The sequence below is a fragment of the Rhincodon typus genome, chromosome 2, assembly GCF_021869965.1.
Source record: "Rhincodon typus isolate 14 chromosome 2, sRhiTyp1.1, whole genome shotgun sequence".
Taxonomy (NCBI): domain Eukaryota; kingdom Metazoa; phylum Chordata; class Chondrichthyes; order Orectolobiformes; family Rhincodontidae; genus Rhincodon; species Rhincodon typus.
The window spans coordinates 40,095,862-40,113,348 of record NC_063333.1 but is presented as its reverse complement, the minus strand read 5'-3'; the positions used below and the strand labels follow the sequence as shown (position 1 = coordinate 40,113,348).

At 41.3% G+C, this 17,487-nt stretch overlaps 2 protein-coding genes across 2 annotated transcripts in view; one reads left to right on the top strand and one right to left on the bottom strand.

The window, feature by feature from the left end:
* Window positions 1–12,169, top strand: part of LOC109913830 (MLLT10 histone lysine methyltransferase DOT1L cofactor) — a 214,350-nt gene extending 202,181 nt beyond the window's left edge. The window contains exons 8-9 of the mRNA XM_048606928.1: window positions 11,018–11,236; window positions 12,111–12,169. Of these exons, the coding sequence (XP_048462885.1) occupies window positions 11,018–11,236; window positions 12,111–12,169 (278 nt within the window). The remainder of the gene's footprint in view (window positions 1–11,017; window positions 11,237–12,110) is intronic.
* A 226-nt stretch (window positions 12,170–12,395) lies between these two features.
* Window positions 12,396–17,487, bottom strand: part of LOC109930130 (protein AF-10-like) — a 17,716-nt gene continuing 12,624 nt past the window's right edge. The window contains exon 5 of the mRNA XM_048606918.1: window positions 12,396–12,558. Coding sequence (XP_048462875.1) covers window positions 12,396–12,558 — 163 coding nt within the window. The remainder of the gene's footprint in view (window positions 12,559–17,487) is intronic.

The following is a 17,487-nucleotide window of genomic DNA, read 5'->3' as shown; positions in this document are numbered from 1 at the left end:
GCCCATCGGCCCATCGGCCCATCGGCCCATCGGCCCATCGGCCCATCTGATCAAGGTCCTATTGTATTCTGAGATAATCTTCTTTGCTGTTCACTACACCTCCAATTTTGGTGTCATCTGCAGACTTACTAACCATATCTCCTATATTTACAACCGAACATTTATATAAATGACGAAAAGCAGTGGACCCAGGACCGATCCTTGTGGCACACTGCTGGTCTCCAGTCCAAAAAGCAACCCTGTGCCACCACACTTTGTCTCCTACCTTCAAGCTGATTTTGTATCCAACTGACAAGCTCCCCCTGGATCCCATTTGTTCTAATCTTATTAACCAGTCTACCATGCAGAATCTTGTTGAACGCTTTGCTGAAGTCCGTGTGTCTGCTGCTCTGTTCCAAACCAATGAGTCCTGTTTCCTAAGTCTTCTGAACTGTAGGGCAGGGAAAAAAAAAATCTCATGTCCTGTTTTACAAAATTTACAGGGGGACATGGGAATTTTTTTAATCGCGCCAAATTTCTGACCACCTTTCTGATTTTGCAACTTTGTCGTTCCAACTGTGACTAGAATGGCAGACATTGATAGAGCTTCAGGGAGGGGAGGAAAACTGGAGCTGCTCAAGAATAGGTATAATTAGAAACGGATAAAGGAGGGAATTCCAGGATTTTGACCCAGTGACAGTGAAGGAACGGCCATATATTTCCAAGTCAGGATGGTGAGTGACTTGGAGGGGAACTTGGAGGTGGTGATGTTCCCATTTGTCTGATGCCCTTGTCCTTGTAGATGGAAATGTTTGTGGGTTTGGAAGGTGCAGTCTGAGGATCTTTGCTGAATTTCTGCAGTGCATCTTGTAGATAGTATACACTGAGCATCGGTGGCGGAGGCAGTGAATACTTGTGGATGTAGTGCCAATCAAGCGGGCTGCTTTGTCCTGGTTGGTGTCAGTCTTCTTGAGTGTTGTTGGGGCTGAACTCTACCCAACAATGTAGAAAATTGCCCAAGTATGTCCTGTACACAAAAAGCAGGACAAATCCAACCCGACCAGTTAGCGCCCTGTCAGTCTACTCTCGATCACCAGTAAAGTGATGAGAGCAGCTATAATCAGAATTGGATAAATAAAAGATGAAGGGTCTAGGCCCGAAGCGTCAGCCTCTCTGCTCCTATGATGCTGCTTGGCCTGCTGTGTTCATCCAGCCCTGCACCTTGTTGTCTCGGATTCTCCAGCATCTGCAGTTCCTACTATCTTGGATAAATAAAAGGCAAGGTTTGTGGCATTCATTATACTCTGCAAGTGGAGAGAAGGTGGAACTGAAAGGGAACACCTTTAAAAAGTATTGGATGATTAGAGGTCAAGATTTGGGACTTCAGCTTTAGTGAGTAGCAAGCAGCCAGACCTGGACCTGCATGGTAGCAGCTGTAATTGAGATTAGATCAACAGGTGAAGCTTGGGGACTTCACTAGCTTCAGGGAATGAAGAGAAGCTAGACTTGGATGGCAGCATCTGTAATCAGGATTAGATAAATAGGGGGTAAAACGGGCCTTTATTATCTTCAGGGAGGGGAGAGAAGCTAGACTGTCATGGGAACAGCTATAATTGGGAGACTTCGGGTGCCGATTGTGTTTAAATATAAATCGGATTGACATGACCAAGAAACCAGCAGTTTATTGGTAAGTGAGAAACTGCTGTTGGCAATGCGTTTTCTAAAAATAGCCACTTAAAACTAAGAGATGTAAGCAAAAGAGAAACAAAGTAAAAGCAAGCCTACTTAAGCAATGCATCTCCTGTAGCCTGTCCTTGTGAGAAGTCGTGCTTGCTACTTTTGAAAGTGATATAGTTTCTCAGTGAATTAGGGTCTTAAAATCTAACTAAAGGAAACTATGAACGTATGATGGTTAGATTGGCCGTGCTGGTTTGGGAACCTGTGAAAAGCTATAAGTAATATGTAGTTTACAACAAAATTATATTTCTTTAAAGTATAAAAATCCAGTACGTAAGGTATTTCAATCATGGCTAATGAAAGAAATCAAGGATTATATTTCATCAAAGGATGAAGCATATAAATTTATTTGCCAAAAATCTGTGAAGACTGAAGACTGGGAGCATGTTGGAATTCTATAAAAGAGAACCAAGAAATAAAATTAAGAAGGGAAACTAAAATGAAAATAAACCAGCAAGAAACATAAAAACAGGTGTAAAATCTTCTACTGGTATGCAAAAAGGAAAAGATTAGCTAAAACAAAAGTGGATCCATGTCAAGCAAAATCGAGAGAACTGTACAAGAGGATAAAGTATTGGCAGAGAAACTAAATAAATACTTTGCTTCTGTCTTCTGGAAGTAAATACTAACGACCAAACAAAGAGCTACTTAATATTGATAGTTTTTTTAAAGAAAGTACCAGAGAAATTAATGGGACATAGATAAATCCCATTGATCTGTTAATCTACTTCCTAAAGCACTGGGTGGAATGGCTTTAGAGTCTGTAGGTGGATTGGTGGTCATCGTTTACAATTGTATAGATTCTGAACAGTCCCTGCAAAAAGTAGCAAAAGTAGCGCACTATTTATGAATGTTTGGAGAGCAGAAATGGGGAACTACAGTCCTGTTCGCCTGGTGTCAGTAATTTCAAAAGTTATGAAGGCTGTGATAACTAGACCTCGGAAAATAATGATCTGATTGGACTGACTCAACTTAGATTCGTGAAAGGGAATTATGTTTGGCAAACCTATTTGCGTTTTTTGGGAATATTGTAGAGTAAATAAGGGGAAACTAGTGGATGATGTGTACTTGGATTTTCAGAAGGCTGTCAATAAGGTCCCCCACAAAATCTTTTGAGGCACATGGGTTCAAGGTTGATTATACCAGCTTTGATTGGTGATTCAGTAATGGACGGAAAAATAGATTAGGAAAAATGGGCTATTCTCTGGTTGGCAGTTTGTGACTAGTGGGGTACTGCAAGGATTAGTGCTCAAGCACCAGTTGTTTACAATCCTTATCGATGATTTGGATATGCGGACCCAAACGTAATATTTCCAAATTTGTGGATGGCAAGACTAGGTGGGAATGTGTATTTGAGGAAGATGCAAAGTGACTTCAAAGATTTTGACTAGATGAGCAAGTGAGCAAGAGCATGGCAGATTTTTTTAAAATTCATTTATGGGATGAGGGTGTCACTGGCTAGGCCAGAATTTATTACCTATCCCTCATTGCCCAGAGGGCAGTTAAGAGACAACTACATTGCTGTGCATCTGTAGTCACATGTAGACCAGACTTGGGAAGAATGGTTTCCTTCCCTAAAGAACATTAGTGAACCTGATGGGTTTTTCTGACAATCAGCAATGGATCTGTGGTCATCATTAGATTCTTAATTCCAGATTTTTATTGAATTCAAATTCTACCATCTGCCGCGGCAGGGTTCAAACCCAGATCCCCAGAACATTACCTGGATCTCTGGATTAACAGTCCAGCGATAATACCACGAGGCTGTCACATCCTCAAGGTGTAGTAGAATGTGGATAATTACAAGGATATCCATCTTGGTAAGAGGCATGGAGCTGCAAAGTATTTCTTAAATTGAGAGGCTGAAATGTTTTGATCTCCAAAATGACCTGAATGGCTTTGTTCATGAATTATTGAAAGCTAACATGCAGATGCAATATGCAATGTGGAAGGCAAGTGGTATGTTGACCTTTATTGCAAGATTATAAGTAAGGGGTGGCAGATTTAGGGCAGCGATGAGGAAAAATTACTTCTTCAAGGGGTCATGAATCTTTGGAATTTACTTTACCCAGAGTGCAGTGGATGCCAGGACGCTAAATAAATTTGAGGAGATGGAAAGGTTTTTGATTAGTAATGGGTTAAAGGGTGATAGGGTCCAGTTAGGAAATTGGAGTTGAGGATGAGGTGAGATCAGCCATGACCATGTTAAGTGGCAGAGCAGGCTGAAGGGGCTGAATTGCCTATTCCTACTCCTGCTTCTTATATTCTAAAGATGTCATGTTTTAATTGTATATAATGTTCATGACGGCACCTGGTGTATTATCTATAGTTTAGGTCCCCTTTCCTTCAGAAAGATACATTCTCCAAAGCAGGAGTATGGCACATGTTCAGCAGACTAATTCCTGGGACAATGAGACTTTTGCATGAAGAGAGATTGAAGAGACTGGGGCTGTATTCTGTAGAGTTTAGAATTCATGAAAGTTACAAAATACCGAATGGTAAGACAAAATAGATGCAGAAAAGCTGTGTTACCAGGCCGGAGAGGTCTAGAACCAGGGTGCTCAGACACCAAACGAGCGGAAAGTTACTTACACCTGAGAGGATGACGAATTTCTTTCCACAGAATAGTGAATCTTTAGAATTCTCAATCCCAAGCTTGTGATTATTCTGCATGTTCAAGACAGAAATCGATAGGTTTCTAAAGATTGTTAACATCAAGGGGTATATGTAGAGTGCAGGAAAATGTCATTGAGAGAGATGATCAGCCATTGTTGAGAGCGCTGGAGCAAGCTTGAGAGGCTGCATGATTTACTTCTGATTCTGTGTTCAAGAAAAATTGATAAGTTTTATTTCTGTTTCATAAATGAATCTGACTCCATCTTTGCAAAGGTAGAATAAAGGTGAGTTAAGCATTTGTTTGGTTGATAATTTTTTACTTTATTTTCCAACTTTTTACTCAATATTTTTTCAAAATTTTTTATAGAATCCCTATGGTGTGGAAACAGCCCTTCAGCCCAACAAGTCCACACCAACCCTCAGATCATCCCACCCAGACCCATCACCCTATAACCCACCTAATCTACACATCCCTGAACACTATGGGCAATTTAGCATGGCCAATCCACCTAGCCTGCACATCTTTGGACTGTGGGAGGAAACTGGAGCACCCAGAGGAAGCCCATGCAGACACGGGGAGAATTTGCAAACTCCACACAGAAAGTTGCCCAAGGGTGGAATTGAACCCAAGTCCCTGGCACTGAGCCACCGTGTCGCTCATTGTGACTTCACGGGAGACAATTTCTTGGTTTGTTTTGTCATCTTTTAGCAGTGACCATGACTCCATCATTACAAGTTTATCCTTGGATAGCAACTACAAAATTTCCTCTTAGGAAGCTTTGCCTTAACCAAGTTCTTTAATATCTCAGCAGCAATGATGTGCAGTTAAGACGGTGAGTCTTAAATCCAGTTTTGGGTCCAAATCAAAGGCATTAAAGGACTGGGTTATCTCCTTTGGTTAATTCATTAACTTTTTTTTAAAAGAAGAAATCTTGTTCCTCCTTTGACTTCACTTTCTCTGCCATTTCTCACTTATTTTTCAAGGCTGCACATCTGTTGCCTCCAAGTGGCAAGCTTAGTACAATTCTGAACTAATTACCTGGAGATCACAGACTTGGCATTTACCCCAAGTCTGTTGTCCTGATTTCCTTTTCTCCTTTTGCTTCCACTTCCTCTCAGAGCTGATTAGCCCTTGACTCAATCAACCGGTTGTTCTTAAACTGAGCTGACCTCTTTTTGTTGCCGTCCTGTATATCTTTTATGACTTTTAGGATCTGCGACAATGATTTGAATAGAGTATGGGAAAGAGATAAATCATTCTCCAAAAGCTTGTATTCTCCTTGCTGCCCTTGCCCACCCCTGTTTCCCCACTAATGTGTGGCCTAATGCAAAGTGGGATTCTGTGAGGGGTAACCTAGGTGAAGATAATCCTTAGAAAGTAATCTATACAAAATATGTTCCAAAATGTGGTGTATGTTAATTGCCTAAACAATTAGGTCAACTAGTTTTTTTTATTTTTCAGATCAGGATTTGGAGAGTAGCCGCAGCTTTCCTGGTAGGAGCAGTTCACCAAGAGGAAGTCTTTCACCACGGTAAACCATGTGCTTTGCAAACACTAGGCGATAATAGAATATCTGATATTTCTGGTCACATTTTCATGCTATTTTGTCTCTATTTTCTAATGGAGCCAGTAGCTTTTTTGGACTACAATGCTAATAACCTTTCAATCCCTCACCTTGGTGCCTTTTTACGTCTAACACGTGCCAAGATGTATAGACGTGATTGCAGCAGAGATTATTGGATTATGCATAGGAGACGTGACAGTTTGGCTTAATGGTCTAAAAATTGTGAACTCTGATCTACATCTCTGTGCAAAAATTGTGAACTCTGATCTGCACAGGCCTGAGCTGTAATCTAGGCTGATACTTTGTGGTGCTTGGAATACTGCAGTATCAAGAGCTGCTATCTTTCTGATGGATGGAAAATATGCTATTGCATTTTTTTTGACTAGATTCATTCACAATTCTCTTTGCTTTTTGTGGGATCCAGCAGCTGTGTGTGACTGTAGCAGTCTACTTTGAAAATATGAGACAGTTGAAGAAGTGGTTCCCCAATTTTTTAAGGCCAAAGGATTATATAAGATTTATGATCAATTAAAAAATCCTAGTGCTGAACAGAGGACTATTCTTCATAGGAACCTGTTTAATCTGAAAAAAAGTTTACCAAGATACAGCTGTAAATTCAAGTGGAACCCAGGACTTTCTTTTCTCTATATTAATTCATGGGATGTGGGCATTGCATTTATTGCACGTTCCTATTGTCCCGTAGTTAAGAGTCACCCACATGGCTGTAGGCCTGGAATCACAGGTAGGCCAGACCAGGTAAGGATGGCAGATTTCCTTCCCAAAAGAACATTGGTGAACCAGGTTAATTTTTTTGCGACAATTGACAGTGATTATATGTCTCCATTAGACTTTTCAATTGTTTATTGCATTCAAATTTCACCATTTGCCATGATGGGATTTGAACCCATGTTCTCAGAACATTAGCCTGGGGTTTTGGATTATTCATCCACTTTCATCACCACTTTGCCACCACCTCCACAATTGTGTGGAATTACTTGCCTGTCATGGAATTCCTAATCACTTTTATGGTGACAGTTAAATCTTTTGATATTAATCTGCTGCACAGTGTTTATTATATGAAAAGTCATCTTGGATCATTCTCTTATGGTGCATATGAGAAGTGAAATACTGGCTTTGACAGTGACTACAGGCCCTTTATCATTGTATAATTAGAAGCTGACAACTATAGACCCACTAATTTGATAATAAGATGCTCAAGTAATCATTAGGGATGCACTACGTGACCACCCGGAGAGGGTCATATCTGGAATTCTCAGCATGGCTTTCATAAAAGAAAGGTTGCAATTGCAAAAGATTGCCATCACAATTCAAATTCCTTAAAGTCACCAAGGTAGATGGAAGAGGGCAACCTGTAGTCATTGTTCGTCTGGGCCTTTGTAGAAAGCTTTTGGTCAGACATAGAGGACTTCACTAAAGGTGGAATTAGTGATAATGTGTTGCAGTGAATTGAGCATTAGTTATAGATAAGGACTGATTTCTCATTCAGTGGATCAGATCAAGGCTTTGCAGCCCTGCCATATCCTGTTGTGAAACGTTGTAAGCCATGAAGATGCTAAGAAGGAGAATGAAGAGCCCTTAGAAACATCGCAGTATTCAACTGGTGAATTAAAAAAACAAAATCAGTGCTCAGTTCTATCTGTACTTCTAGACCTGCCATCTATAAATTCGCTGTCACCACCACCATAGTGGGAAGGATATAGTGGGGCAGCACGGTGGCTCAGTGGTTAGCACTGCTGCCTCACAGCGCCAGGGACCAGGCTTGATTCCACCCTTGGGTGACTGTCTGTGTGGAGTTTGCACATTCTGCCTGTGTCTGCGTGGGTTTCCTCCAAGTGCTCCGGTTTCCTCCCACAGTCCAAAGATGTGCAGGCTAGGTTGATTGGCCATGCTAAATTGCCCGTAGTGTTCAGGGATGAGTAGATTAGGTGGGTTATAGGGGGATGGAGTCTGGGTGGGATGCTCCGAGGTTCGGTGTGGACTTGTTGGGTCGAAGGGCCTATTTCCACACTGTAGGGATTCTATGATGATCTAGGATATCTAACAACGACGGGTCAAATATAGAAGGGAGATATAGGGTTTGGAGACATAGTGCAATGAAAACAATCCGTCTCTCAATGTCGGCAAAACTAAAGAACTGATCATTGACTTCAGAAAGAAAGGAGGAGAATATGCCCCCATCTACATCAGTGGAACTGAGGTTGAGAGAGTGAAGATCATCAAGTTCCTTGGAATGACGATAACCGATGACCTGTCCTCGACTTCCCACATCAATGCGACAGTCAAGAAGGCACAACAATACTTCTTCTTCCTCACCCGACTCGGGATATTTGGCATGTCCATAAGGTCCCTCACCAACTTCTACGCATGCACCATTGAAAGCATACTGTCCAGGTGCATAATGGGCAACTGCACTGCCCAGGACTATAAGAAACTACAGGTGGTGGTGTGCACAGTCCAGGCCATCATGGAAGCTAACTTTCTATCCTATTTATTTACACAGCTCGCTGCCATGGAAAGGCAGCCAACATCATCAAAGACCCACCGCACCCTGGTAATGACCTACACCTCTTCCATCAGGCAGAAGATACAGAAGCCTGAGTACACGCAAGAGCAGGCTCAGGAACAGCTTCTTTCCAGCCATTATCAGTCTGTTGAATGGACTCTAGCCTCATATAATGGAACCTGTATGCCTCTAAGTCTTTTTGATCTATACATCCTTTGCTTACTGTGATCTGCCTGTACCGCTCATAAACAAAGCGGTACACACGACAATAAATCAATCAATCAAAGTTGCCTTTGTAAAGCTTAAAGAGCTAACATCTGCCCAAAATGGACCAGATAGACATTGATCGCAAAAATGTAGATCAAATTCACCTTGCCAGTGATATCCTGTTACTGTGAATTTAGCTTCTTTCCAAGAATGAGCAAAATTCTGACTAATGTTGATTATTGCATTAGAGACAAATGAGAGATGTTTGGTACATTGGTCCCTGGGATGCAACGTTTGCCTTGTGTCGAAGGGTTGAATAAATTGAGCGTACATGCTGTGAAGTTTAGAAAAATGAGAGACAATCTCATTGAAACATACAATGATAGGGTAGATATGAAGAGAGATCAGCAGTAATAAAAGCACAGGAACACATTTCAGGATCAGGGGCCAATCATTTAAGACTGAGATGAAGAAAAATTACTTTACTCAAAAGGTTGTGAACCTTTAGAATTCCCTAGCCTGGAGGGTTGTAGATGAATTCATTTAAGGCTATCATAGACGTCTGCAGGAATCAAGGGATATGAGAGTGGATGTGAAACACACAATCAGTTGTGATCATGTTGAATGGCAGAGTAGGCTCATCAGGCTGTATGGGCTACTCCTGCTCTCATCTCATACGTTCCTGTGCTCTCATTATGACATACAAGACTTTGAAGGGGCTTGACAGGGTAAATACTGAGCGATTAATTCTCCTAGTTAGGGAATCTGCATCATGGTGGACACATTTTCCGGATAAGGGAATGATCATTTTAGGTCTGAAGTAAGGAAATTTTTTTTATTAAAATGGTTCTGTGGATTTTTTGAATTTCACTGCACTGGTGGGTTGTGGGTGCTCCATCAATGAATAGATTTAAGGATGAGATGCATGGGTTTTTGGTGTGTCCGGAATGAATGGATATTGGAAAGTAACAGGAAAGCTGAAGGCTAGCTTTTATCATACTTAATGGCCAAGAGACTTGATGGGCCATATGGTCTACCCCGCTTCTATTTCTTCTGTTTTAATGTTCCATCTTCCATTTGAATTTTGAATATCTGTTCCTCAAAGATTTAATAGGCTCTTTGATATACTTTTTTAAGAACTGCAGTGAGGTTACCTGCTCACAACATTTGTAAATGCCAGTAGGAACTGATTTTAATTCAGAGGAATGTAAGCAAAGATAATATCAGGTTCCACTGGTAGATTTCTTTTTCCCACCTTCTGCAGAATCCCAGTCTCTCCAGTGTTTCTAATGTCTCTGCTGGAATGAATCATTTAGATTGGGTATGTTCAACAACCAAATCTGTTGTGGACTGCACAATTTGAACATTCTGCCACTGAACCAAAAATGTTGTCATTAGTGAATCTGTTTGTTTACTTTAGTTAAGAATTTTGATTTCATTTTGCAGTATTTATTTTTTATATACTGCTAGTAAACAACTAGCTAATCAAAGAGGGATTTATTGTAATGGAATCAGAGGTAGTAGGAACTGCAGATGCTGGAGAATCCGAGACAACAAGGTGCAGGGCTGGATGAACACAGCAGGCCAAGCAGCATCATAGGAGCAGTTTTGTTTTATATAAGCAGAATATTTTAGTCTTGTTGCATTATTCCCAAGTTAGGTGGAGTGACCACTTGAAACTGTTAAATTGTGCAGGACGGATATGTTTGATTACATTTGAGTATAGGAGTTAGAACGTCATGTTGCGGCTGTACAGGAGATTGGTGTGGCCACTTTTAGAATACTGCATACAATTCTGGTCCCCCTTCTACAGGAAAGATATTAAAATTGAGAGGATACAGAAAAAGTTTACAAGAATGATGCTGGGACTGGAGGGTTTGAGTTACAGTGAGAGACTGAATGGGCTGGGGCTATTTTCCTTGGAGCTTTGGAGGCTAAGGGGTGACCTTATAGAGGTTTATAAAATCATGAGGGATGTGGAATAGGGTGAATAGCCAGTCTTTCTCCTTGCATGGGGGAGTCCAAAAGTAGGGGGCAAAGGTTTAATGTAAGAGGGAGAAGATTTAAAAAGCACCTGAGGTTTAACTTCTTCATGCAGACGGTGGTGAGTGTATGGAGTGAGCTGCCAGAGGAAGTGGTGGAAGTTGGTACAATTACAGCATTTAAAAGGCATCTGGATGGATACATGAATCGGAACAATTTGGAAGGATATGGACCAAATGTTGGCAAATGCAACCAGGTCAAATTGGGATGTCAGGTCAGCATGGATGAGTTGGACTGAAAGGTCTATTTCCGTGCTGTATGACTTTATCTGCCGTTATGAGCTGGCTTTAAACTTGACAATTCTAGAAAGTCTGCAGGAGGATGTTGATTATTTTTTTGAAACTAGATTCCATAAGCGTGAAACAGACTAATTGTATTTCTTCTAAATTTGGAAATCCTAACATTTCGAACAGATCTCCTGCAAGTTTACAAATTCGTTATGATCAATCAAATAACAGTGTCTTGGAGAATCTGCCGCCAGTTGCGTCGAGCATAGAACAGTTATTGGAGAGGCAATGGAGTGAAGGGCAACAGTTTCTTTTGGAACAGGGCACGCCTGGAGAAGGTATGTATTTACAAGAGGTTTGCATGCTCAGCCACTTTTCAATGCATCCATCATTTCATACATAAGAGTGCCTATTTCATAATTTTGTGTGATTCTTTTCCTTGCAGTCAGTGATGCTATTCATGTCTATTTTGATTTACTATTCTTTTCTTAATTATCCTGTATGGATCACTTTTTATAGGTGTATGTTAAATAATTGAATAAGTCATGTAGTTGTGGGTACCAGTCTTCAACAACATGTACCATATGTCACTTTCCTATCACGCCTCACGGATTGTTCTTTAGCCATTATTGGACAGACTAAGTAGATTGGGCCTAAACTTATTGGAATATAGAAAAATGATATTGATCTTATTAAAACATACAAGACTCTTACAAGACTTGACAGGATAGATGCCGAAAGGTTATTTTATCTTGCGGGAGAGTGTAGGGCCAGAGGTCAACATTTCAGAATAGTGCTTGTATGTTTACAACAGAACTTTCTTCTCTGAGTGTTTCGTGAATCTGTGGAATTCTTGAATGCAGAGTACTGTTGAGGCTGATTCATTAAGTTTATTCAAGATGAGAGAGATTTTTTTTTTATCCAAAAAAAATCAAAAGAACTGCAGGTGCTGGAAATCAGAAACAAAATTGAAATTGCTGGAAAACTCAGCGGGTCTGGCAGCATCTCTGGAGAGAAATCTGAGTTAATATTTCAGGTCCAGTGACCCTTCTTCAGAATGGAAGAAGTATATTTAATCCATTAGGGAATCGCAGTTATGGCTAAAAGGCAGGAAAGTGGAGTTGAGGATTATCAGATCAATCATGATCTCACTGAATGGCAAAGCAGACTCAATGCTTCTGTGTCTTATGGTTATGATGTATTGTACTGCAGGGTTCATTAAAACACAGGATTCCCTGATGCCTCCAATAATTATTGGTGATTTCCAATGACTTTTTTTTTATTTACTCTTGAGTTATGAGCATTATGGTCTATCCCTAATTGCCCTCAAGAAGTGTTGTGAGCTACCACCTTGGCTACCGTAATCATTATGCTGTAGGCATACCCATGGGGCTGTTGGAGAGGATGTTGCGCTTCTTGACACAGCAACAGTGAAGGAATGGTGATGTAGTTCCAATTCTGGCATTTCCATGCATCTGCTGCCCTTGACCCTCCAGGTCACATGCTGGGAAAATGCTGCTGGTAGAGCCTTGTTCGGTTGCTGCTTGTGTCTTTTGGAATGTCTGCTGCTGCAACAGTACACCAGTGACGGATGAGGTGGCAGTCAATGGGTCTGATTTTTCTTGGTTGATTTCTTGAGCGTTGGAATTGTTGTCGTTGTCTAGGGAGTGGAGAGCATTCCGTTAGAATACTGAGTCATGCTTTGTAGACTGTGGACAGGCTTTGGGGAGTCGAGTGGTGAGCCAAATTGAATTCCAGCCTTTGACCTGGTCATGTATTCACAGTGTTTGAATGGCTCGCCCAATTCTGTTTATGTTCAACTCTAACACCCCAAGGTGCTGATTGGAAATTTGTTGACATTATATTTGCATACATTGTTCTGGGAATGGGTAGATAAAGAGAATTGAAGTGTTCACTTTGCTATGATCGTACTAAACGGCAGTGCAGCAACTGGCTGATTGGTGTTCTCCCATTCCTGCATTCCTGTGTTCCAAATGTCTTTGATTATTATCATGAAAACACTTCATATTTAATATTTCTTTGAGGACTTGGGTTTTAAAGGTTTGTGGAAAAATCAATTTGTTTAAATTTTTGTGGAAATAACTGGAGTAGTTTCTTTAAAAGCATTTGTTGAAAGGATACTGTGAACGTTGTATGTTTTTTTCACAAGGCTTCATAGAAATCATGTGACTGGTAATAACCAGTTTTCTGATGAAGAATCACTGCCCTCTAAGCGTTAACTCTGCTTTTCTTGCCACAGATGGTGCCAGGCCTGCTGAGTTTCACCAGCAAATTTTTTTTTTTTCAGATCTACAGTTCTTTGTTTTAGATTGCACTGGTAATAACCACTTGCTTTGCTGTAGATCCCTGCTGGGACTGTATGAACCATGACTGGATGGAGAATACTTTGGTATTTAGAGTTAATTGAGGAACAAGAAGCCTGTGAGGAAGGGCTGCTCAACTGCTCTCTCCTGTTTCTGAAAAAAGAATCCTTTGTTGAGTTTATGCCGTAACCAATTTGTTCTTCCAAACAGAATGAAAGTACTGTTCAATATTGCATTTTGTAGAGAAAAATATAGGACATAAGGAGAAGTGGGAACAGTGTGCTGAGTTGGATGATCAGCTATGATCAAACTGTATGGCAGAGCATGCTCAAAGGACTGAATGGCCTACTGCTGCTCTTGTTTGCTATGTTTCTGTATAGAAATGAAGGAGGGAAATTGCATGACATTAAAAGCAAATGTTGCAATTGCTTTTCTGGTGGTACTTTTCCACTGTTTTAAGCTGTCTGCTATCAGATGTCCAAGTTTGAAGACATAGGATCACAGGGATCACTGCTGCCCAATTAACCATGGCTTTAGTCTTGGGTTTGAGGTCTTTTTCGCAGCCTGCCAAATTATGAGCTAACACATTGAAAATTACAATGGATTTTGTTCTCATGTCTGCCTTTGTCAAGAAGATAAGAAAAATGGTCCACGTTTTCCAGGATCATCATAGTTAATTTGTTGAGCTTTGGGAGTTTGTTGGAATAGGAATTTCATTTTCTGAGTGTGTAGTGAAAGGTTCCTTATGCCCTGCCAAACAAATGGACTGTGATCCGGAACTCAGTTGCTGAGTGAGTGCGCACCAATTATCATATGCATGCTAGAGTTCATGACAGAGGTTGCAGTCATTTAGGTTTTGGATTGAAAGTGGCATACATTGAACAGCTTCCTGCTGTGGTGGTACCACCACACCTGTTGATAAACTGCTAGACATGACGTGTAGTATGCAGCAATATGTTCATGAGATTCTACAAATCTGGTGACGAGAAAGGTGGTCCAACAGAAGTATCCTCACCCAAGTGAACGTACCCATCATCAAGGCAGTAAATGATAAAAATTAGCTGTACTGGTTAGGACATGTTATCTGAAACCAGACTCCCCAGTTACTGCCCTATTCTGAGCTCAGTCATGACAGTACTCCAAAAAGACTGTAGAAGGGTATTATGGATGTTCTAAGAATTTGAACTGAAGAAGCCACATGTTCCCCACAAACTCATGGGAAGCCTGGCATGTAACCAACCAAAATGGATATAGTACTTAGTACTAAGTTTATTTACGGAAAGCGACATTACCAGGATCTGCCTCTTCCCTAAAAAATACAGTGTCCAAAAAGTGTTTCTTGAAGTTTAAATCAACCTGTTCAGACATGTTATGGTATACCTCTGTTGCAGGTGGAACTTGAAACCAGGCCTCCTAGCACAGATTAAGGGACATTACCACTGAAACAAGAGCCTTGGAAGTGTTGCTCTGCATTGGCTGAAGCTACTTAATGCTCTTCACTTGTGTATGCTAAATATAACTAGCATTTCAATAAAATATTAGAGTGAGTACATGCACCTCCAAAAAAATTCATCTGCCTGCCCCTTCAGATACATATGGTAATGCATATGGTAATGTGCAGATTGTACAATGGATTTACCAGCCATCTCAGATTGCATTTGAATCTGATTTGGAGCAAATCACCCTTGATCTTGAGGGACTGCAATAGAAGAGTTTTTAAGTAGTCATGCTTCTGAAAGAAAAGTTTGGGGTCATATATTCCAGTGTATTTGCTGGAAAATTTGTGAGGAACATAAACAAATTAACAGTTGGCTATTTTTCCCCTCATCAATTTTTGTATCCTTTATTAAAGGATGGGAAGAATAAGATTAAATAATAGAAGGTAAATGGCACAATTTTAAAGAGGATGCAGGAACAACAAGACTCATGATGCAGGATTACTTGAAGCTAGCAGGATAGGTTAACAAAGCAATCTATAAACCACATGTAATTTATTAATAGTGGAATAGAAACCACAATCTATGCTATAGAGACAAACTTAATTTTGTTCTGGTGCACATTTTGCAACATTTTAAGAAGGATGTGATTAGAGTGAGAATTCATCACCATCCTCCTTTACTGCCAACTGAGGCCTTTAAGTAGAAAATTAACACTTGCTTTAAAGGTCTAATCTTGTCACTGCTGATATTAATCCAGTAATGGACAGGAGATTGCCACAAAAGAATTGTGACAAGCAACCCCGGTGTGTATCCTTGAGAGATACCAGAGGGATCCTTCATTCATAGGCACTAAGTGCCAGAAGGGGAATGGCCACTGTATGCTCTTATTCCTGACCCTGTAAGACTCACTCACTATCACTCACCTATACCTGGGTCTGTCCTTGACCTCAGGTGGGCGTGGTGTTGACAGAAACCACAACCTCCTTAAAATTGCTGAGTGCAGAAGAGATGTTAGTTTCCGATTGACTGATAGCTGTTGGTGGAAAAGACTTCTGCCCTAAGTCCTTTTTAAGAAGGCCTGCTGTGACATGTTAAATACCAAAAATCACACAACACCCGGTTGTAGTCTAACAGGTTTATTTGAAAACACTAGCTTTTGGAGCATTTCTCCTTTATCGGGTGTAGTGAGAGAGGCATCAAGACACAGAATTTATAAGCAAAAGATCATACAACTGATGCAAATGTATTGAATAAACCTAAAATAGCTGGCTGACTCCCTCCTGTTAAATCTTTTATCAGTTAGAAAGGAGATGCAGGTTTTTTTTTATCTTTATTCATTCACAGGAATGAGGGTGTCGATGACCAGGCAACATTTATTCCCATCCCTAATTGCCCAGAGGGCAGTTTAGAGTCAACCGCATTGCTGTGGGTCTGGAGTCACATGTAGACCAGACCAGGTAAGGATGGCAGTTTCCTTCCCTAAAGGACATTAGTGAACCAGCTGGGTTTTTCCAACAATCAACAATGGGTGCATGGTCATCATGAGATTTTTAATTCCAGATATTTTATTGAATTCAAATTCCACCATCTGCCGTGGTGGGATTCGAACCTGGGTCCCCAGAACATTATCTGGGTCTCTGGATTAACAGTCCAGCAATTAATACCATTAGGCCATTGCCTCCCCTTTTGATTGATTAAAATGGAAATCCCAGAATTTTGTTCAAGCCACTGCCCTGAGATAACTAAAGGTTTTATCAATGTATGCAAGAGGTGACATCTCAGGTCAGACAATGCATTTTAGATATGAAGAGATAATATAGTGTGAAGCTGGAGGAACACGGTAAGCCAGGCAGCATCAGAGGAGCAGGAAAGTTGACATTTCCGGTTGGGGCCCTTCTTCAGAAATGGGGGAGGGGGAAGGGAGCTAGGAAATGAATAGAGAGAGGGGGGGGGGGGCTGGGGAAGGTAGGTGGGATGGGGATAGGTGAGTGAAAGTAGGGAGTGGTGGGAGGAGTGGATAGGTGGGGGAGAAGATGGATAGGTTGTGTCAGGTCAAGGAGGTGGGGATGAGAGGGAGGGTTGGTCATGGGATGAGGCCGGGGGGGTGGTGAGATTTTGAAACTGGTAAAATCCCCATTTAGGCCATTGGGCTATAGGCTCCCAAGGCAGAATATGAGGTGCTGCTCCTCCAGTTTCCGGGTGGCATCATTGTGACACTGGAGGAGGCCTGCTGTGTTCCTCTAGCTTCACACTGCGTTATCTCTGACTCCAGTATTGGCAGTTGTTATTATCTCTATTTTAGATATGAAGCCTTGTTTAGAATGTGTCTGTGTTTTAAACTGGAGTCAGACTCGTTTTATTTCGAAAGCAGGAAGTTATAAAATGCCGCATTGACAGACTGTGAAAGGATCTGCAAATACAAGTCTGCGAATGCAGATTCACCCCACAGATTTGTGTGTGAGAGAGAGTGCTAGTGTGTGTGTGTGTGTGTGTGAGAGAGAGAGAGAGAGAGAGACAGGAGCTGTGTGTGTGTATGTGTGTGTGTGAGAGAGAGACATGGAGTGTGTGTGTGTGGGTGTGTGTGTGAGAGACACGGAGTGTGTGTGTGTGGGTGTGAGAGACACGGAGTGTGTGCGCGTGTGTGTGAGAGACACGGTGTGTGTGTGCGCGTGTGTGTGAGAGACACGGAGTGTGTGTGCGCGTGTGTGTGAGAGACACGGAGTGTGTGTGTGCGCGTGTGTGTGTGTGACACGGAGTGTGTGTGTGCGCGTGTGTGTGTGAGACACGGAGTGTGTGTGTGCGCGTGTGTGTGTGTGACACGGAGTG